Source organism: Cheilinus undulatus, linkage group 4 (assembly GCF_018320785.1).
Source record: "Cheilinus undulatus linkage group 4, ASM1832078v1, whole genome shotgun sequence".
Classification (NCBI taxonomy): Eukaryota; Metazoa; Chordata; class Actinopteri; order Labriformes; family Labridae; genus Cheilinus; species Cheilinus undulatus.
This window is the reverse complement of record NC_054868.1, coordinates 43,940,258-43,963,460: the sequence shown is the minus strand read 5'-3', so window position 1 is coordinate 43,963,460 and position 23,203 is coordinate 43,940,258. Positions and strand designations below refer to the sequence as shown.

General features: G+C 39.6%; 2 protein-coding genes across 2 annotated transcripts in view; both read left to right on the top strand.

The window, feature by feature from the left end:
• Window positions 1-8,570, top strand: part of LOC121508856 (protein kinase C beta type) — a 66,030-nt gene extending 57,460 nt beyond the window's left edge. The window contains exon 17 of the mRNA XM_041785969.1: window positions 4,819-8,570. Within this exon, the coding sequence (XP_041641903.1) occupies window positions 4,819-4,971 (153 nt within the window). The 3' untranslated portion in view covers window positions 4,972-8,570. The remainder of the gene's footprint in view (window positions 1-4,818) is intronic.
• A 2,657-nt stretch (window positions 8,571-11,227) lies between these two features.
• On the top strand, window positions 11,228-20,793 carry LOC121508852 (voltage-dependent calcium channel gamma-3 subunit). Its single transcript, XM_041785963.1, has 4 exons — window positions 11,228-11,438; window positions 19,719-19,802; window positions 19,903-20,043; window positions 20,225-20,793. The coding sequence occupies exons 1-4, from the start codon at window positions 11,228-11,230 to the stop codon at window positions 20,791-20,793; spliced, it is 1,005 nt and encodes a 334-aa protein (XP_041641897.1).
• The last annotated feature ends 2,410 nt before the right edge of the window (window positions 20,794-23,203 follow it).

The window sequence follows — 23,203 nt, the reverse complement described above, 5'->3', positions numbered from 1 at the left end:
CTCCTTGGACTAATGATATGATTGGAGATCGATTTTCTCTTTGTCGTCTCAGTTGGACCAGACTGATATAGGCATTCTGCACATGCTCCACTGTTTCCAAGCCAGTTTCTGACCTTGAAGCTGATGAACATGAATGCGTGGCAGAGCAGATGTTGCAATATAATCTACAAGTGGATATTGCTAGGATCCAGCGGTATCCAATTCATCATTAAAAAATGTGATAAACATGTTTGTATGTATTAAAAACAGTGGGTGTTTTAATTGGGCCTCATGTTACCGGGACAGTCTGGCTGCAGACTGTAGATCTTAGAAGGCAGACAGTTAATCTGCGACACCATCTTTGCTGGAACGGAAGTGCCATAATTTTCCAGTACAACAAATTTCTCATTTTATTTAAAATTCAGCTTCATTCTTTAAGAAGGTCCGGCAGTTACATTCATAAAATAACCACTTTGCAAACAATACTGACTAAGCAACATTTCATAGATAAAACAGAGAAAAAGGTCAGAGGTCTAACCTTGTGGTAAATTATGTATAGACCCAGCTAACATAGCTGTGGGAGCTACGTAGTTAATGTACATCAATAGCCAATGTAGATAAGTCAGTTTTAGCAACATGATCATTAGAAAATGTGTAACCACATCTTACATAGCTATATACATAATGTAGCTACATTTATTATGTACAGTGCTTAACAAATTTATTAGACCACCTGTCTCAGAGACCACCCAGAATCATGAAGTGCTTTAATGCAGACTCTTTCATTTTCAGTGAACTCTCCACGAATGAGGAATTTCAAACTGAATTCACCCAAATTTGAGCCAGCTCACTGGGCTTCTCTGAGAAGTCAGAAATTAATCAAGCATAACATTCAGCCACTAGAACTCATTTTTCGGTTCAGGAATGCAAGTAAATAACTATAATTTGACATATTAATCAAGAAATAATAATGTGCTTTACTATTTTTTCAGTTTTTTTTGTAAATCAGTTACAGGGGTAAGTGAGGTGGGATAAGGTCATGTTTCTTTTGATTTATATATTTGTGTGTTTGTAAAGCACTTTGTGCTAGATTTATTTGTATGAAAAGTGCTATATTAATAAAGTTTGGTTGATTGAGAATGTAGCTATGTAGCCTACACTACTTTTGTAGCTTAGTTAGTTGTTTTGTTAGTTTGATTAGTATAGATATCCACGAGCTTCATGAGCTTAAGCTACATTAGCTACATAGTTTATGAAGCTAATGGAGCTAAATAAGCTATGTTTGCTTTAGTAAACGTTTCGTAATTAGGTTTGCATGTCAGGGTTTTAACGTTTAACTTTTAGTTTCCTAACACTCACCTCAGTCCTGACCCTAACCTAACTGAAAGTTGAATCTGTTTTTATATTGAAAGTTTTAGCAAGTATGTCCGCTCTGACGGATTAGGCGTCTCAGATTAACAGTCTGTGAGAGGGGCTGTCTGAGAGCTATGGTTTGCAGACACTGCTGCTCTCATATCTATGGAAATGAGATATCTATCCAGACCTCTCCATGTCACTGCTGTGCAGCATGATATGCAATTTTGATTGCATTTAGGCATTAGGCTGGCGTCATTGCAAGAGTTCTGGCATTGCTTTTATAGCATCTTCAAACATGGGCAGAGGTACTGCTGCTGAAAACAGACACATTCTTAAGGCATTTATAAGAAACGTACACATTATAAACTTGTCAGCAATGTCGACTGGAGGAAGACCCAGAAGTAACTAACTAAATGAAGTCTCATTGCCCCCAGTGAAGCAGAGTCAGACCTACTTCTATCATTAGATTTTTTTGTGCACTGCAAAGTCATAGTGGTCTAGTTAAAAATCCAATCATGCTATAACCATAGCTCAACTTTACTATGCATGTAAACGAACTGAATCATTCATTGAAGTGAATGAAAATGCCATGCCACCAATTAGATGCTACGGTGTGTGAGTTATAAAAATAAACCTTGCATGTTTTCTTGTAATTAGTGGGGTATGTTTCTACTCTAGGTTCCACAAAAACTTAACCTCTCTGCTGTTTTTAGTCGTATGAAAACCTTGGAGTTAAAAAAAAATCTGTTCTCAACTGCTAAACCACATATGTCAGAGACATACCTGCATTACAAACTTGAACTGAATTAGTACCTGAAATTATGGACCAGTGGTAGAGGTGGGAATGTTTTCCAGCCCCTCCACATTTCAGCTGGAGGCCCTGTGATGAGACAAATGGAGGAGGTAGGAAACTAAATGCTTTGTGTGTTTGTGTGATTCTATGTGTCTTGCCTGGGGCTCACTGCTTCACCTCACTGTGTGAATCTTTGGATTGGTGGATTGTGATTTGGTATGCAGCTGGTCTGTTTTATCGATTTCTCGTCTGTTCTGCACTGGAACGTTTCCTCTCTGGCTTTAGAAGTTTGTCTTGGATCTTTCTTGCATCTTTTGTTGTCTGCTGTTGTGTGGCTCTTTTGACAGGGTGTGTTTGTATTTGTCAATTAAATCCCTCAGTCCTGTATGGACTCGGCAGTCTGTATCGCTGAGTCTAGACTCCATGTGTTGCTACCATTTACAGATGATCAGAGGTGTGGACAAGACAGTACTAAGACTTGATTAAACCAAAAACACACATGCAAGTTGACTGTACAGCATCAAGGACTCATAACTAAAACTGAGATTTAAATGATAGGCCAACATAGGATGGGTTTTTGCATTTCAAAGAACATTTTCTCCAAGGATACAGATCATTGACTCCAAATAGACATGGACGATGAATGTCAGTCTCCTTATGTTGCACAAAAATGAAGCCAAAACATCCTATGCAACACGTTTCACTGGTGACACCATTTGGAGCCAAGACATACAATAGCATCTACCATGGGATCATGTTACACCTTTTTGTTTTGATTTTTTAGTTCGACCCATGTCCCATGTGCCAGCATGAACTAATTGGAGCCGATGAATTGTACTGCAGCCAGTCAGTAGTGGTTTGGCTTCACTTTGAGGCAGCAGTTGAGCTGTCTAGCTTTTATACAGTCTATGGCACTGGAGCTTTGGGGTTGTAAGCACTTAACTAAGTATTTAGAAGCATAGCTTTCATCGTTCTTGCAATATGTAAACTAATTGAAACAGGTTTGGGCAAGACAGTCTGGCTGCAGACCACAGGTCTTAAACGCCACCTCTTGCAGATCACTACAGTGAGACATTACACCTGTCCCTATAGATATACATGCTAAAACTTTTAAAACAAAATTGGATGAAACTTCTTATTAGGGTTAAGTTAGGGTAAAAGCTCAGTGCTCTGATAAGAGAACCGCAAGGGGCGTGGGCTCTTGGGGACTGTGAGTATTAAAAAATACTGAAACCCTCTCCTTAAAAGATTCAGAAGGTTGGTAAAAGCCCCATTAAAAAAAAAAATCACAATTTTGGTTAAAAATAGGGATTACTAGTCCACAGAGCAGAAGAGACAGTGGGAACTTTATTTCATTTATGCCCTGGTTCGGGTTAGGTTAAGGGATAAGGGAAGGGTTAGGATACCAAAACACCAAAATCAAAAGCCTGACCTGCAAAGCCTATTTAGAAAACCTACAGCTAACAAAGCTAAGGCTAAGCTAACACAGCTACGTTAGCTAGGTTAACTGTGTAGATAATGTAGCCTTGTAGCTATCGCAGCTAAATTTATTGCTGATAAAGCTACATAAGCTATGTAGGTAATGGTGCTAATGTTCTCAAGCTACATTAGCTACATGAGCTACTTAGGTAATGTAGCTACATAACTAAAGTGGCTAAAGAAAATTAGCTAAGTTAGCTTCTTTAGATGATGCTAAGTTTGCTTAAGCTAGACTTGTTTTAACAATAGTTATGCGAGTGGTGGTGTGCTTTAGCTTCATTAGCTTAAGCTTACATATCTACACTGGTTTATGTAGTAATGTTAACATTGTAGATAATTAAGCTAAAATGAGCCACCATTTGCATACCTACTTCTAAAACAGGTCTTTACATACGTTTATCGGAGATTAGACATCTGAGCTTTTATCTGTTTTATCCATGAAATGTTGCTTGGTCTGTAATGTTTGCAATGTGGCTAATTCATTGATGTTACTGCCAGACTTTGATTAGGAATGAAGTCAAATTTGAAAAATAAAAACTTCTAAGATGTACAGGCAAATTATGCCCTTTCTATTCTGAAAGGGGTGGCGCCACACAGTTGTGGTATACAAGATGGGGCGTCTGAACTCTGCGGTCTGCAGCCAGACCCCTATCGGTTTAGGAGAAGCTCACTTTAGGCTTGAAACAATAACAAGACAGATGGTTTTACTTATGTCACACAAGAGTCAGCCCCAGTCTCCTGGGTGAAAGTCCACCTTCCCATCAACCCAAATTGCTCTGTACTTAACTTTGTCTACCCCTTTGCAAAAAAAAAAAAAAAAAAATTTAAAAAATAATGTGCAAATTAATCAAATATATCATAAAAAAGCAGATTTTTAAATGACTGTTAATGATGACTGATGACTAAACAACTTTGTGGACTCTTTTTTGACTTGGTTGTCCTTATTGAATCCTGTATTTTGGTACACTTGTGACCTGAAAATCATTGTTTTCCCACCTCTGGTGCTTGCAGTATAAAGTGTGTCTTTCTGTGTGCTACAACAATCAAGCTCCTCTCTTCTACCATCCATCTTTGTGCTTTATTGGGACAGTTGTTCATTTTGTTTGTCAACCTTGTACTTTTCCTAACAGCCCTTTTAAAGCTCTGCAAATAACTTAAACTTTATCTTTCTCACACATTTATTTCCTTTCCTTCTTCTTTCTCTATCACAGAAATCTCGCCGTGACGTTGGCAACTTCGACAAGGAGTTCACAAAGATGGTGGTGGAGCTGACGCCCACAGACAAGCTTTTCATTATGAATCTGGACCAGAACGAGTTTCAGGGCTTCTCTTACACCAACCCAGAGTTCATCATACAGGTCTGAGAAGCTGATGTTTGTTAGACACAGCTGGACAAGACTTTTGTTTCCGGATCCATTCATCAAAGACGCACATCCTCACACAACCTGGACTCAGTACTTTGAAGCTAAATCAACAGCCACTCAATCACCAGTTCAATTCCAACCAGCATCCTAATGGAAGTAAATCATGAATCATCACGTCTACTACATACGCACATCTACAAACCCAAAAGCAGCAGAATAAGATAACACTGCTGATGGCTGTAGCCGTTGGTTGTTCATAGTAGGACAGATTTACCAGGGCCCAGGGACCAGAAGACTTCAGTGTGTAGTATTCACAGGACCATGTGGTGAGCAGGTCAATACAAAGGCCAGCAACCATGAGTCACTGTGAATGTACATCTCTATGTATGTGCTCTTATTGATCAACAGTAGTGTGTGTTTGTTTACTTGATTTTCTTCTCTTCAACCAGTACAAGTTGCGTCATGAACATTCCATGATCAATAAGTAATGTATGTGCTCACAAACATACGCACATGACTTGGTCAGTGCCAGTAAGAACCTTCACTGGATGATATTACATTTCCCCACACCTTAGCCCAAGCCAAGGTTATAATAGTTGCTGATTTTTCATTACTTTTCTATTTTCATTGTTTCGTTTTTACTGCTGGTTTAAGTTTAGTTTTAATTTTGCAAAAATGCCTCCTTTTTAATTTTTTAAAAAAATTTGTTTTAGTCTTAGTTTGTACAGTAATATAGGATACTTGTCAGGGGTAAGACCAAAATGAGAGAGAAAAGTCAACATCAGACACTTTTATTCAAAAATGTGGTATTTGAAAACAATTTGACCAATCAGTTCAGGTCATTTTACTCTCACTAGGCTTGGGTGGCTGGGGTAAGGGTCAGGTGGTCCATCTTATTTACTTTAATGCTAGAGTATAAAGAAGATATGATTATTGGATATGTTGTAGAAAGTGTAAATACATCAGGTCTGGTATGGCACCATATGCCGGTTCGGCACCGTGTCAACCTTGGTCGGGATGGCCATTGCCCAGGCCTGTGCCCGGTACATGCCCAATCTCTCTAGGTGTCCTCTCTATTGACCTCTCCAGTCACCCCCGGCGTCTGGACCAGCCCACGGGGTCCTGGTCACCCAGTATGCATTGAGCTGGATCAGGCCCGGAAAAGTGCGCCAGGGGCTGATAAAAGCACATGCTGCCATTCCAATACCAAGCAGCTGACCCTTCCAGTCCCCGCGCTCCTGAGCATGTCTGCATTAGACACACGGTCTTGCCAACATTGACCAAAGATGCGTCAGAGAGAATTGTCACGAAGGAGTCCAGCTGGCGCCTCTGACCATCAGTCAACGTCCAGGCATCACAAGAGTATAGTAAGACCAGGAGGACCAAGGACTGAAAGACTTCCATCCACATTCTCAGCAAGTAACAAACTGAAACAACTAAATAGGTCTTTTTTATCACACATAATAACCTAAAAATGTAGTATTTTGTCCAGCCTCCTTTGGCCTTTATAACAGCTTACATTCTTGCCATTGTTTTTATTTACTTTTTGACACCATCTCTTTTGCTCTTAGTCTCTAACTGTCCCCACAGACTTGCTTGAGATTACACTTTTATGTGATCAATCTTTGAATCTACTAAATCCCAAATTTGTTCAATAGGATTCGAATCCGGACTTTGACTTGGCTAGTCCACTAGTTCCAGTACTCTAGATTCTTTTTCTTGGTCAATGAACCAACGACCAATCAGATTCAGTGCAGAATCCACCAACCATTTTTGGTTAGTGTTCATTCTTGTGTAAAACCTTTCTTTTATTTTTGTTTCAGTTATGGTAAATGTTTTTTTAGTTCTAGTTATTTTGTTCCAGTTAACTATTATAACCTTGGCCCAAGCCTGTAAATGAAAAAAACAACATTTGAACCTTCAAAAGGTAAGTAGCAGCTAAATTGTCCTCACTTAAAGGGTCCTCGACCTTAAACCTGAAAAATACAAACAGTCCTCAGTTTACAAAGGGATGTGATGAGTGTGCACACAGAGGTTATTCATAGATTTTCTGAGGACATTACGCTGACTTGGCCTACCCTTAAACACAGCTTAACCTTGCCTTTAACCTTACCACTGACCTAAATATAAACTTCATACTGGGGACACTGGTTTTGTCCCCACTTGGACAAACTGTCCCATATCTGTCTACTACATGTCCCCTAAAGCAGCCATGCCACACAGATGCTTAGTTGCAGAACCTTTTGAATGATTAAAGTCCTGAACAATAAGCTCATGTCTAAGTTCGTCTTAAACTTAGTCTTAAGCACGTCTTGTCTTCCAAACTGATGCAAAAAAAAGAAAAAGGAAAAAAAAATGGAAATCCCCGAAATGCCTGTTAGGCAGCGATATTTAAAATTGTCTGTCTTTTATTCTCTTGCTCTTTCTCTTTTCTATGGCACTGTGTAAGCAGTGGGTTAGTGCTGTGTAGGCCTATACAGTCTTTGTGGTGCAGCTCCTCTATGCATGCCATATTTGTTGGTACAGTAGCTCCTCAACATTTCATTTTGACATCACAGAGGAAGAAAAAAATAATCCTCGATGTGTTGTATTTATTGATGCAATGTGAATTTTGAAACGTCCATGCTCAAATCAAGTTTAAGTTTCCACCTTGAATGCTGTGTCCCGAATAATTTTCAAATAAGCGTGGCTGAAGAGTTTGCAGTACAAAGCACGGAGCAGAGACTGCTTTGCTGTCCTTGACAAGAAAATATGAGTGAATTGAACATATAAAGTTGATGTTATAATTCTGTATGTTTTATTGTGTGTAAATAGGAATGGGATCTAGAGCTAGAAGTGGCTCCATGTTATTGTATACTACTCCACACTGTCCCATCTCCCTTTCTCTCTGCACTTTATCCCTGCAACTACTCTCAGCTTTCACCATCTCCCCTCCTCTTCATTTGATCTCTCCTCTTCCTCTTTCCTCCTAATGTCCTCCCTAACCCCTAGCCAACACTTCAAGGAGAGGGAACTGGGAAATTGAGAAAAGTAAGACAAGAGGGAGAGGGGAAAAGAGGGGAGAATAAAGTGTTTTCTATGCAAAAGGCAGGAGGAGAAAAAGAAGTGGAGGTTAAGACGGCAACTTTTATAAAGCAGATGAAGAGATTGTGTAAAAGAACAGTATACATGTGTTGCATGCGCTGTCTTAACCTGCGCGTGAGAGTGACTCAGTATGATCCCTACATTAAAGTGAAATATCACTCTACCATTCAGTAACTCTGGCTGTTGTGTTTACTGGTCTGTGCATAACACCACTGTTGACATTTTACTGAAACATTCAGATCTGCCATGATGTCAAGGACCAGCATTTTAAAAAGTTTTCTTTTTCGTCACAGAATCTCACAGCAAATGTTTGACTTGTGTTGAAAAGACCTTGAAATCAAGTGTATTTACATAAGCAATATATTACCATCTTAACAGCTACAAGAACATTTCAGTGTGGTTACTCTTTGAACTTTTACAGTTACCTTAGAGCAGTGACTACAACCTTACATGCATGCTCTGTATCAATAATTCAGTTGAAAAGAACAAATAAACTATTTTCAAAAAAGATAAAACAGTGTGTTGTATTTAAAGCAGGTATTAAAACAAAACATATATATATATATATATATATATATATATATATATAAATACTGGCGTAAGTATTGAGGCCTGATTGGAGTCCACCTGTGTTAGATTAAAGTGATTAGACATGATTTGGAAAGGTACACACCTTTCTATAGAAGGCCTCACAGTTGACAATGCATATTTGTGCAAAAAACAAGCCATGAGGTCAAAGGAGCTTCCTGCAGAGCTCTGAGACAGGAGAGGCACGGATTTGGAAAGGCTACATAAAGGTCTGCTGCAAAAGCACAGTGGCCTCCATATTTCTCAAATGGAAGAAGTTTGACACAACTAGGACTTTCCCAAGAGATGGTCACCTAGCCAAACTGAGCGATCACAGGAGAAGGCAGAGGTAACCAAGAACCTGACGGTCACTCTCACTGAGCTCCAGAGAACCTGTGTGGATATGGGTATTTCCAGTAGGGATAACCATCACTGCAGCCCTCTATCGATCAGGGCTTTATGGCTGACCGGAGCCTAGCCTCTCCTCAGTGTAAAACAAGTGAACAAGTGAAGTCCACTTTGAGTTAGTAAAAACACACCTGAAGCACTCAGATTGTGAGAAGTGAGATTTTCTGGTCTGGTGGAACTAAGATTGAGCTGTGTGGTCTCAATAGAGTAAACCTGGCACCAATCGTCATCTGCCCAACAGTGAAGCATCGTGGTGGCAGCATCACGCTGTGGGGGAGTTTCCAACAGCAGGGACCTGTTCCACAGTGCTCAGGGCACGTGTAGATTGAGTTTTTTTGTTTGTTTGTTTATTACTATGGCTTTGAATAGACACCATGCAGGGTAAAACTGATGGAAATATATTGATATTCATGTAAAAGGTTTAAAAATTCTAAATATAAGTTGTATGGATTTTGCTTTTCAACCAGTTGCTTTGTTTACATAATTTGATTTGACTTATTTCCATGTCTTTCCCCAGTTTATATTTAAAGCCTTAAATATTAATATTCTTATTTATTTTCTATTTGTTTGTATGAAGGAACTGCTGATGTACCATTTCCAGTGGGATGGAATCCTGATTAATTATTGATATATTGGACATTTTTTTGATAAATTGCTTTGGCTTATAAATGAGCCCAAGACAAATGCATTATAGGCTGACTATAGGGTAAATAAAGTTAACATTTTTGAGGAAATACTAAACCTTGTACTCCACACCATACGTCTGTCTTTAGCTAGTAATTAGGAAAAGGTAATACAATTTTAACCAGGAGAGACTTAATATAAGTTTAACAGTAATTTCTTTTACAACTTTGGAAATGTTTGGAATGTTAAATGTCAGTGGTGGGTTGTAGGATGGCATGAATGAGTTGGACCTGGACACTGGTGAGATGTAATGGAGGTGGCTGGGGTGGAGGATGGTTGCAGTGATGGTTCTGAAACACCAGACTGATTGTGGAGGAGAAGAGAGCAGATTGTGACAGCAGCAGGATGATTGGATGTAGGGAGGTCACGGCAGAATGGGATTGGCTCAGAGCTTAAGTGAGTAGATGCCCAAACCAGCTGATAACCAGAGCAGGGAAAGGGAGGCACATAAATGAGTGATTGATTATAAATGAAGGAATGAAGATTCTTGAAAATTTTGACCAAAATTTAATCACCTTATGGACTAAAATTGCCCCGATATGTTTACTTTTCTTCAACTAATACTAAAACATTAAAGGGTACAAATGACTAAACCGAGACTAAACGGTATTTCAATCCAAAGAATACGCCTAATTTTTGGATAGCTGTCAAAATTAACACTGCTACTGAATATCTCTCTGTTGGAGTTATTTGATCATGAAACAACTGAAATTTTAGTAGTGTGATTGCAAGGAATGAAAATGACAAAGAAAAACCCTGTTAGCTGTGAATGTAAATTCAAAGTATTCAGAAAGAACTCCTGGCTAAGGCGGAGTGATACTTAGTGTGAAAAAGTCCCAGAGATGATGCTCTCGTTTATCGTCACTCCTCAACAGAATAACCAGTTTGAACCAACAGTTGTGTAGTTTTTCTTTACTATCATGCTTTTAAATGTTAAAACTGGCTAACTTCTTGACAAGAAAATGTGTTTTCAGTTTTCTACTGCTGTGATATTTATGCTTTTCTAAAATGTCCTAAACCAGGCTGTTGCCCTGTACCGCTGTCCGTGGTGCTGAACCATCGAACAGCATTACGAACTGAATCACTACACTGGTTCAAACATGAGGAGAGGCGGAGTTATCTGGCAGCTAGTGCCACACACAGTTGAGCTGAAATGAACCATAACGTGCTCAGACGAAGGCTGCTGTTGCAGATATTTCTTTAAAACTTTTTCTTTTATCGTGTATTTGTGGCTTTTCAACTTTTTATCTCTCGGACCCTTTTCACTTTTCTCACTTAGTTACAAGGGAACATCCCGTGATCCTCCTCTGCGCCCTTGACCTGTAATCATCCCAACTCGGTGTGTAGGTCAGAGACGAATGAGTCCGGAAACCTGCACAGAGTAGAGAAAATGTGCTCGAAATCCGAGTTTCCCTCAGCCGACTGGATCCACACGAAGAAAAAACACCGGGGGAAAGTTTTGAAAAGTTTCTGAACCCTCCTGGTGTCCGTCCAGCGAGAAGAAGAGGCCGCCATGAGGGTGTGTAACCGCGGTGTGATGATGCTGCTGACCACGGCGGGTGCTTTCTGCGCCTTCAGCCTCATGACCATCGCTGTGGGCACGGACTACTGGCTGTACTCCCGCGGGGTGTGCCGGTCCAAGAGCCAGAACGACAACGACACCGTCCGAAAGAACGAAGAGGTGCTGACCCACTCCGGACTGTGGAGAACCTGCTGTACCGAGGGTAGGACTGATACCGGAAACCTGACTGGGTCTAATTGGGCTGGTTTCTAGTACAGTGGGCATTTAAAGTGATAATAAAACAGCAGGAGTTAAAATGGCTTTAGCAACCCACTTTACTTATTTTTTCCTATAATAACAACAGAGGTGGAAAAAGTACACGACTACACTGTAAAAAATACCAAGTGGGTTCAACTAAAAAAAAAAATTATCTGAACTTGATGCTCCGAGTTGAAAAAACTATTTTACATAATACATTCAAACAAACTTGCTTTGTCTTGTCAAAGAAACATAATTATACATCCTTTCAGATCACATTTGATCTAGAATCAGTAACTACATTTTTACTTTAATTAGGCTATCCTTTCAAAGTAAGTGTACTTTATGTTTTTAAGGCAGCGATGGAAGTTAAACTTGCAAATAGGTTAGACCAGTGATACACATGTGGCTCTTTTGTAATTTGTGGCTCTTTTATGTCTTAATTTGAAATATTATTCCCCCAGAAAACCTTCATAAAGTGAAACTCTGACCTCAGAAATTATCCATTGCAAGTCTCATTAATCATTTTGAATCCCCATATTGATACAGTTGGCTTTAATTTTCAACCTTAATTTTTTTGTCTGTACATTTCCATTGCCCTTGCAATTTTTTTGCCTTTTTTTCAATTTTTTTTGCTACTTTTAACCCATTTTTACTGCTTTTAGACCACATTTGCTATATCTTTTTGCCCTTTTTTACCACTTCTATCCCATTTATGCCACCAGTTTTTTCTCTTTTATCCTGCTTTTTACTATTTGAATTTTTCCCTCTTTTCCCTTTTTTGCCACTTCTTGCTTATTTAAGCCATGTTTTGCCATTAAATGCCCCTGTTTTCAGCATTATTGCCACTCTTTGCTGCTTTTTGACCATTTTCACAAAATTTTGCCCATTTTTGTCACTTTCACACTCTCTCTTGCCATGTTTTTGCTGTTATTTGGCCATTTTTTCCACCTGCAACTCCTTTTTGGTAATGTCTCACCCGTTTTTGCCACTAACTTCCATATTCTGCCACTTTTTCTCCCTGTTTTTCCACTTCTTGCCATTTTATGCCTACTTTGCCCCTTTTTTCCCCTTGTTGACACTTTTTTGCCACTGTTTGACCATTATTTGCCACCTTGTACTTATTTTTATAGCCACTTTAATCAGTTTTAGCCACTTTTCACCACTTAGATTGTGGCTCTTGCAAAGGCATTTTTTAACAATTTGGCTCTGTGGTGGAGTAGGGTTGAGTAATGCTGGGTTAGACTGTTTCAAATATTTATCCCCTATCTAACTGATGGTGGAAAAATCACTAAAGTTCCTAAAAGATTATGTAAGTACAACTACTATCACTGCCCAGAAATGTTTTATTAAAAACTACTTACACCTTCCTTCTTCATTTTTCTTCATACAATTTTGGCAGATGACAGATGAGACTAGCCTAAAATCCAGTGTAAATGAGAGGTGTGTTCAAATAAGACCGTATTCATCCATCTTAAACAAGAAAATAAAACAGCTGCTCAAGAGTTATGAGTGCTCATTTCATTATCATTATTTTAGCACTACTTGTATATTAATACTGCTGACACACCAGGGGTCAGACGTTTCTCAGAGATCTGGTTATTGTTTTAAAACTAACAATGAAAAATTATGTTGACACATTGAAATTTCAATTTCACTGAAGTTGAAATTGTATAGTTTTGGTGCTAAGTGGAAAAAAATGATAGAAACAAGTTATGATAACTTATTGATTGCATCGCTTTTTACAGTGTTTTGTGCTCAAGTAAAAGTAGAATTACTTTGGTAAAATGTACTTAGGTAGAAGTAAAAGGATTGTTCTATAAGTGAAATTGTAATAGTATTTTATCTGAAGTTTACTTAAAGTGCTGAGCAGCTACTGAGGAGTTGAACTGTAAAATATGATCTAACCCTGTTGGCAGTATCAACATTAGAATGTCTCTATAAATAATTACAGCCACACTGGCCTGGTCCATGTCATTCACAGAAACATAGAGCCTCCTTGTTTTGATGTTTTTTACTCTGTAATGGAAGCTAATGGATGGTCAAAATGTAGTGAAGTACAAGCGTCCTTCAAGATATAGCTAAAGACAGCGAAAATAGGAGCACACTCCAACAATAAAACTCTTTAAGGTGCATGTAAAAAAAAAAAAAACACTTAGAAAAACTAAGTAGTTGTACCTTCACCTCTTAGCCTGCTGTATTGAAAGTGTTCTTCTGCCCTTTGTTCACAACGCTGGAGAAGACTGCGAGTCCAAACGCGTCTGTTGTAGCCACGGCCTTGAATACAGTGAGAGTTGACTCCTTAGTTGTTTAAAAGTACAAGTAAAATTAGTTATTTTAAAAACTACTCAAAAAGAAGTTCACAAAAAAGGCTACTCAATTACAGTAATTTGAGTACAAGTGAATAGTTACTCCCTAAAATGATACTATCACTGTAGCTTTAAGGTGAAAAATGTTTTAACTGGAAAGTTAATACTTCATGTATTGAGACTTTTAATGATTTATTTTCTGTTTTAGAAAGTGTTTTCAGTATTCCTGCTATTAAAGGTGTTACAGTAAAGTTGTCAACAGTACCACCTAGCCTGAAAGGAACATTCTCCCTGATTTTACAGAACAATCGTATCAAAAGGGATATGAAAACTTTATTAAAACTACATCTGTTTCAGAAGACAGCTGTGTGAGAACAAGAATTTGCCCATTAAATATTGTAAGAAAACACTTTCACAAAGCTTAAATCGTACAAATACATCTGAAATGAAACATTGCTACAATATTTGTGCATTTTACACAGTTTGAAGGTTTTATCTAGTTTACAGCCCATGAAATTAAGCATGCAAACATTAGCTTTTAGCTTAAGGCACCGTGTGGCCATTTAGCCTACATCCACACAGAGCCCCGTGCATTGTCTCTTTATTTTCATGAAGGCTAATCAGCTGGAGGAACTTTGTCATCATCTGACTTATACACCACAGTCACACCTGTCGACTCATGCCTGTCCCACAGTGACTGTGAAGTGTCCATCGGACACATTCACAGACACTGGCAGCAGTAAGAGCAATCTGGGGTTCTAACTTGTCCTTAGACACTTTGATGATGAGTGACTACAGGAGCTGGAGACTGAACCACCAACCTTCTAGTTATGAGACGACCAACTCTAACACTGAACCACAGTGAAAGTCTTACTCCTAACACCAGCATCATCATAACACATGTCTTGTTATAGTTTTGATTTTGAAAAGAGCTGAAGCGTTAGAATAAAACTACATCTATTACAAGTGCTTAGAGATAAATGAATCTAAAAAAAATGTAAGCAGTATACACTAAAACACCGGTCAAGTTTTGGTTCTGAAATGTTGTCAGCATTTTTATGCAACTTACAGTTAAGTAAGTAAGTAGTTAAGGTTAGGAGGTAACTTTTTGCCACTGATGATGATGATGATGACTTCATGTCTACTTCTAGAGAAAGTCTTCAGAATGGAGTGAATGCAGCAGTAAGATGCTGTAACTTAACTCAGGAAGAGTAAATATCCTGTCTCGAAAAGTTATTAGAAAACCCAAGTAGCTTTTATGATAAATAATTTCCTACTGAAGTACTCTATACAGAAAAATAGTTCTGATTTGAGTGTTATAAAACACTTCTGTGGGTTATTTCTGTTAAGTTTTTTCTACGCTGAGTCTTTAATCAATACCTAAATCTGTTCACAGCCTGTTAACCCATTATATACAGTATGCCAGAGTTCCATCCCTAAAGCAGTGATCATTGTCAAATGATAGTTTACTATCAGAAATGACAGCTTTTTCCTCTTTTCATATGTATAATCATGCTTGTTAGAGTGCTTCATCAGAGAAAGGACAGTTTTCACAGAAGGTGACAGTAGTTGATGACCTTATGATTGGAGATAAGGTGATAAAATCATTTTTTCAAAAGTTCAATAACTTCAGTATAATACATTTAAAGAACGCCTTAGGCACAATGAAATATGATTAAATTAAGATCAGTAAAAAAAGACTGAGACAAGATATCAGATATAAGAAAGTCATACCTTGTAAAGTCATACCTTGTAAACATTTTAAAGGCCTCTTTAAACATGATCTGTGAAAATCTTGATTTCTAAATTGCTCTGCTGCACTGTGGAGAAATGTGTTTGGTGGTTCATACCACAGGAACAAACTGCTCTCTGCCTAGGGATGGGTATCGTTTCTGGTACTGGAGCTAAATCCAGACGCTTTTTTACGGTGCTTAAGCTGTGCCTAAATCGATACTTTTGAGAAGGAAGAAGTGTGTTGAAAGTCAGCGGGAGACTAGAAGCTGCTGTTGTTGTAAATACGTCACAGAAATAATACTAGGGGCCAGCTGTGACCAAAAGCTGGTTCTGCATTTTTCAACCCCCCCCCCAAAAAATCTGTCATTTGAACTCTTCAGTCTTATGGGGTTTGAAACATTAATTCTGTCTAAAGCTGAGTCTCGATTTAAATCAAATTACTGTTATAGTTATTGTCTAATAAAATCTAATTGAATTACCAGGCAATAATCATCACATCAGCTTCGATGTACTTTTTGCTGGAGTTACAAACCAGGTGCTAAAAAAGCTCCTACTTGTTCAAACACTGCTGCCAGGATTTTAACAACAACCAAAAGTTTGAATACGTCACTCCTACATGACTTATCGCCACTGTCCCCCAGTTAAACAAAGATTTGATTTTAAGTCTATGAATAGCTAAGCACCTCCCTTGTTGCTGACATGCTGCCTGAATACACACAGGTCCCTCAGACCATCAAATAAAGTCATACCCAAAAGTAACGCCAGATCAGCTCATGGTGCTTTCAGTCCCTATAGTTCAACCCTTCTTTACTACAGGAGTTAAAGTCTGCTTTTACCATGTCTTCTTAATGTTTGGAGTAAAATTTGCACTTTATTCAAGATTTTTACAGGTATTTTACTGCTGTGTTTCCTTTCAACGACACTGATTATGTTTTCCAGAGGTGGTGTCAGACTGTACTCGCATATACAATCAAGAAAGTAATCTGTCCACTTTTGCCTGTTTTATCTGTTTCAATCACATGACAGACTACCATCCAATTGAGATAGGTCATTCTAACTTGAACCAATATCAATGAGTGATGATAATCAGCGCAGGAATGTGGACCTTAGATTGGTCCACAAACATTGCCTGGTCTGATGATTCTCGATTTCAGCTGCGACATTACAATTGTAGGGTCAGAATTTGGTGTAAACAACATGAAACCATGGAGCTGCCTGTCTTGTATCAACAGTTTAGCCTGGTGGTAGTGGTTTAATGGTGTGGTGGATATTTTCTTGGTACACTTTGGGCCCCTTAGTATCAACCAGGCGTCGTTTAGATGCCACAGCTTGCATGAGTGTTGTTGTTGACCATGTCCTCCCTTTATGACCACAGTGTACCCATCTTCTGATGGCTACTTCCAGCAGGATAATGTACCATGTCACAAAGCTCAAATCATCTCAACCAGGTTTCTTGAACATGAAAATTAGTTCAGTGTACTCCAGTGGCCTCCACAGTCCCCAGATCTCAATCTAGTAGAGCTCCTTTGGGATGTGGTGGGACGGGTAGGCAAAAGGGAGTCCAACCTGGTACTAGCAAGGTGTACCTAATAAAGTGGCCAGTGAGACTATATATGTGCAGTCAAAAAACAATTCTACAACAACAAAGTATTGATAGCAGTGTAGACATGGACTTGAGTAGTGAAAGAGTATGGATAAGGGTATCTGTATTGATAACAATGAACAATTTCCATCCATGGGGTTATTTTAGACTATGATTTTATTATTGTTATCTCTTTATATTTACTGAAGTATTCTATGTTGGCCTAAAGAGTCTTTCAACACTCCTCAGCCCTTATTCAATCACAGATGGCTCTATGGTTTGTTGTAGATTTATGGTGAATTCATGAGGATGTATTTTGTGGAAGGTGATAGGGAAAAGTTTAAGTCTTGGATGAGTCATCTAGGAGATGACATTATGAATTATTTACTGCTTTTCTTACAGCACCCCTCTTTCCCATACCCTCCATTTGCTTTTCTAATTTGTCTGAATGAAATGAAAAAGTTCAGCTCTGTTATTTCTCTCTCTTCATATCACCCTTCTGCTCCTCTCACCCCCCCTCCCTCAGCTGCTGGCCTCGCTGTCTCTCTAAACTCCTAAATGGTTTAATGGATAGGTGAAAAAAACACATGCCGAGGACATCAATAATCCAAATATCCTCTAGGTTTGTGTGTCAGTGTGTGTGCTGGCGTGTGTCTAAAGAAAAGCAAAACTAAAGATGGACATAAAGACATAAAAACTGTATCCTTTCAGTTTTGAATCATTTAGGAGTTTACTTTAAATGTCTTTGATAAAGAATTACATGATGGGCATTAAAACTGTAGGAAATATAAGATTAGGCTAAATATAATGGCTTGAAGGCAGCATCCTCCAGTATTGAGGTGCTGTACGGCCCGTTTATTTTCATGCTATGCTTAAACAAAAATTCTCTCTTCTGTCGTCTAAATAAAAGAAGTAATGGCACTCAGCCAGTTGATAAATCTGCTGCATAATAACCATCTATTTTGGTTTCAAGCAGATAGAAAAAGTCCCAAACAAACGTTACCTCACCCTCTTTGTACTCTCACAATAATAAGAATAAAAGCCTCCATAGTAATCGTGCCTTTTCCTGCCTGAGTAGCTGCAGAGTGAGCTTTGTTTTGGTAACCATAGCGACAGAGTCACACCATCAATAACTGGTCAATCAGCGCAGCGCATGGGGACATGTTTTATCAATAAATCCCTATGTGTGTGCAAATGTTGAAAGGCACAGCTGGGCCAAAGGTTAGTGACAACAGGAAACGCGCATGCTGCTGGTTCATTATTGTTTACAGGATCAGAGTGGGAGATAAAATACATAAAAGCCTTGGTAGGATGTTATAGAGGGAGTCTGTTTATTTAGGATGATAAGAGGCACTGCTCAGTGTTTGTGTTGTTTTTTTAGTCTCTCAGTGTTTCTCTGTGTAATGACCCCACCATTTGCTCATGTTTGATATCACTGTGCATATTTTTGGTTTTTAATATTTAGAGCTGCAGTGAAAGCAGAACAGGAAGCTTTCCAGTGATAGCAGGCAACACAGAAATGAAATGCAGGGAGGTGAGAGACATCAATATGCTGAATATGATATGTGCACAAATGCTGCACTGAATAGCATGACAAAGAAAAAACTGATTGGAACGGCTGCTACTCTCGATTTCAGTCAGTTTCAGTGGCACAAGCATGACTACACTGACTCGTGGTTTTGTGTTCATAGGGATAAGACCAAGTGACAACCTGTGGTGTTGAAAATGAAGCCCATGCAGAAGTGCAGTTCCCTAAGTTTCCACTTGAGGCTGGCTGCAGAAGCTCCAGGGGTCACCTACACTCTTCATGTTAAAATGCTGCTTTTAAAAGTAGAGATGAACATGTTTGCAGCCAGAATAGTTCAGGTCTTATTTCACCCATGAACTCTGTACATGGGTGATATCAATAACTCCTCTGTTTTGGTATTAAGAAAGATATGCATGATCAGGGGAATGTCTGAATGTTTTGCTAATATATCCAAGGGTATTAAAAAATATCCACCGAGGGAGTATTTGTAATAAACTCCTTAAGAATATGTGTCTGTTTCCACCAGCAGCACCACTGCCGGTGGGTGAAGATGCTTTAATGTGCTCTCACTGTACGTGGGGTAAATTTTTTTTTACCACAGTGGTTTCAGTTATATTTAGGATAAACCTCACTGTGCACTGGTTGGCGAGTCTCATCTGATTGACAGATAGCTCGCCAGGCAGAGGCTATGTTTCTGTCAACCAGAATGCTAGCTATCTAGCTGACAGGAAGTCGCGCTTAGTGGCGGGCCATTAGGTTGATCCAAAGTTCGGTTGAGAACACGATTTCAATATGGAAGCCGTCACGATTTGGCTTCAAGAGCTGTTTGAGTCTGCCTAGTCTAGGCAGACAGCTGACCTAACACAGGGTTTGTCCAATTCTTTCTACAGTCTATGCCCCCTACATGCACATAAACAAAGAAGTTAAGTCTCAAGGTATTTTAGGGATACAGGGTTCACAAGAAGGAAAACATAATGCCCTAAGCCCTAGCTGGCAGTGGCATTTATGCATAAAAAAGCAGATTAATGCAGAGCAGAGCCATATTAATTGTTGAATTAAGATTTAGTCGTGTATTTTCATGTGTTTCCTTAGGGACATTTCGAGGTGTTTGCAAAGACATCGACCATTTTGCTGAGGATGGAGACTATGAGCAGGATGCTGCAGAGTACTTACTTCGTAAGTGTTGGTGGCCCATTTATTAAGTCTATAACAACAGTCTTAAGTATTCAAATTATATAAATGCCCCCATTCTTTCCTCTTCTTTTCCTTTCATCAGGAGCAGTAAGAGCTTCTAGCCTCTTCCCCATCCTCAGTGTGGGGTTATTGTTCCTTGGAGGCATCTGTGTAGCTGCCAGCGAGTTCTACAAGTCACGCTACAACGTCATCCTCTGTGCAGGGATACTCTTTGTGTCTGCAGGTCAGAAACAAATATGTCAATCAATTAATCTATCTTTTTTATTCATGCAACACCAAACCACACCTAGAGTTATCTCATGACACTGAGGTCTAGACAGTATTCTTTAGAATCAATCTGAGCCTCCCTGACCTGGAGATGTTATAACTTCTCTGACCATCCTAACCTTTCTCATCTCTTCCAGGCCTCAGCAACATTATTGGCATCATTGTGTACATATCAGCCAACTCAGGTGACCCGAGCCAGAGCGACAACAAGAAGAGCTACTCTTACGGCTGGTCTTTCTATTTTGGGGCTTTGTCCTTCGTGCTGGCTGAGATGGTGGGTGTCCTGGCCGTGCATGTCTTCATAGAAAAACACAGGCAGCTGCGCACTAAAGGCCGGCCTTCACTCACGAAGCCGCCTATCTCCCGCAGCTCATCTTACTTCCGCAACCGCTACTACCATAACCGCAGCCGCAGGTACAGCACCAGGAGCAACCACAGCGTCGCGGACTCCAACTCGCAGACTTTTCAGACAACCTTGGTACGAGACAGAGAGCCATCCCTCTCAAATGATTCCAAGGTCACAATGGCGGGTTTGCCTTCACCTGTGACAGCTGGCTCAGAGTTTATGCTCTACTCTATGGCCCCGCCTCTCAAAGACGGTAAGATTGACATGGATGTGGATAATTTACCTGCCGTAGCTGCTCACAACAACACAGAAATACTGCCTGGGAACTGTGCAGCCAACAGAAGGACGACGCCAGTCTAGGAGGAGAGGAACTGTTGACGAAGGAGAACCTTAAAATATTGAAAACCTCTGGAACAGGACATCTCCAAATAGCTTTCCTCTTGACCAACAGTCTTAAACCAGAAAATGTTCATTTAACAGTGCTATAAAAGATTGAGTCAGCTCTTGTTTGAAAGGATATTGCCAGGTGGTTCCCAGCCTTTTTTCCTTAGAGCCCTCCCCCCCACCTTTGTATGTAAGAAAAGCGAAGCCCCCATGACCCAAAGAAGTGATACATTACTGTCAAAAGTCAACATCAATTTTAACGGTTTCATCAGTAAAACCCAAAGAACATAAGTCTACATGTGTTATTGTAAGCAAAAGAGCTTTGCATAAGAGTGTGCAGATGGTAGAGTGGTTTAAGGTGCTACCCATGTGCGCAGGCAGTGCAAGTTCAAATCTGGCCTGTGGCCCTTTAGTGTATGTCTCTCCCCACTCTTCACTGATTTCAAGTCCATCCACTGTCCTTCCTCTATCTAAAGGCATGAAAAAGCCCAAAATGAAATCTTTAAAAAGAGCTTTGTATAAACTATTTAGTCAGTGCTTTATCATTATTTTAGTTGATACACTATATGGAGAAAAGTATATGGCCGCCTGATCATTACACCAACAGGGACTGTAATGACGTTGCACTCAAATACAGTTTGCTTCCCTTTTGCAGCTATAACAGCTTCCACTCTTTCTGTGGGAATTTGTGCTCAGTCATTCTGTAGAGCATTTATGAAGTCAGGTGTTGAACAAGAACGCCTGGCTTGCAATCTCCATTCCAGTTCATCCCAAAGGTACTCGATGGGGTTGAGCTCGGGGCTCTGTGTGGGACAGTCAAGTTCTTCCACAACAAACCCATCAAACCATGTCTTATAGTCCTGGCTTTGGGCACTGGGGCACAGTCATGCTGTAATAGAAAAGGGCCTTCCCCAAACTGTTACCACAAAGTTGGAAGCATTGCATTGTCCGAGATTGCCCTTCACTGGAGATAAGAGGCCTAGCCCAAACCCTGAAAAACAGCCCTGTACCATGATCTCTACTCCACAAAACTTCACAGTTGGCACACTGCAGTCAGGCAGGTAATGTTCGCACCTAGACTGGCCTATCCAACTGCAAAACAAAGAAGCTTGATTCGTCACTCCACAGATGTTTCCACTGCTACACAGTCCAGTGTCTGTATGCTTTACACCGATGGTTCTCAGCTGGTGGGTCAAGAGCAGTTTTCAGTGGGTTGGTCTGAAAAAAAAGGTGTCAAAAGTCCGAAGTCCTTTTTGGACATGCATTGATACCGCTTATTTTACCTTGTTTTACTGTGAAATTTGGTAAATATAAATGTTTGATCAATATTTCAACTCATTTATCTCCTCTTCTTGTAATAAATGGATACTTTTATAATGAACTTTTAATTAACTTTATAATGAAATACTTTTGATAATGAAGTCATTTCACAAGTTCTCTGGAAAATAGGCAAAAATTGGCACATAATGATGAGGAAATAGGGAATTTTTTTTTTTTCAGTTTTGTCCCTTTTCTTTTTTATCAGGTTTTTGGTCCAATCATGCTCCAAACTGCAATATATTCAATTAACTAAACATGCGTCGTTGAAAATTTTTTGGAAACTTGGGTCACAATCTGTTGTAAGACAGACTGGTCGGTCCTGAGGCCGGACCAGTTGAGAACCACTGATTTACACCCCTTTATCCGACACTCACCATTAGATTGGTGATGTGAGGCTTGCGTGCTGTTGCTCGGCCATGGAAACCCATGCTATGAAGCTCTTTATGCTCTGTTTTTGTGCTTACATTAATGCAAGTGGAAGAACCTTTCAGCTATGGAATCAGCAGAGCGTTGATGCCTTTTATGAACCACAAGCCTTAGCAGATGTTAACCCTGCTCTGTGATTTTACGGGGTCTTCCGCTTCGTGGCTGAGTTGCTGTTGTTCCTAAATGCCTCCACTCTTTAATATGGGATACATTTTCATGAACCATCTTATGGCAGAGGTGGCATCAGTCACAGTATCACACTTGCAGTCACTGAGCACTTCCAAACGACCCATTTAGTATCCCAGATATTAGGGAATGGAGACTGCATGGCTAGGTGCTTGATTTTATGCACCCCTGGCAACAGGTCTGAATCACCTGAATTCAATAATTAACAGGTGTGGTTGAATACTTTTGTCCATATAGTGTTTGTTCAAATCTAATTTTTACAGCCTCAGAGCAGACAAAGCCTTGTGAAGCTTCCAGGCTGGGAACCGATGCTATAAGGTGTAATTACTGAACTGTAAACCCCAGGAAGGCAACTTTTACCAGCTTTTCTGCCTGACTATGGGGAATTCATCCATGAATAGAGACCATGGCTTTTCATTTAGTAAACACACCTTATGGAGTATAGTGCAGATTG

Bases quoted from the DNA above. Each gene is read 5' to 3' on its own strand.
- LOC121508852 (XM_041785963.1), top strand. From the start codon at position 11,228: ATGAGGGTGTGTAACCGCGGTGTGATGATGCTGCTGACCACGGCGGGT. The intron at 11,439-19,718 runs GTAGGACTGATA...GTGTTTCCTTAG, and splicing joins GAGAACCTGCTGTACCGAGG to GGACATTTCGAGGTGTTTGC. The intron at 19,803-19,902 runs GTAAGTGTTGGT...TCCTTTCATCAG, and splicing joins TGCTGCAGAGTACTTACTTC to GAGCAGTAAGAGCTTCTAGC.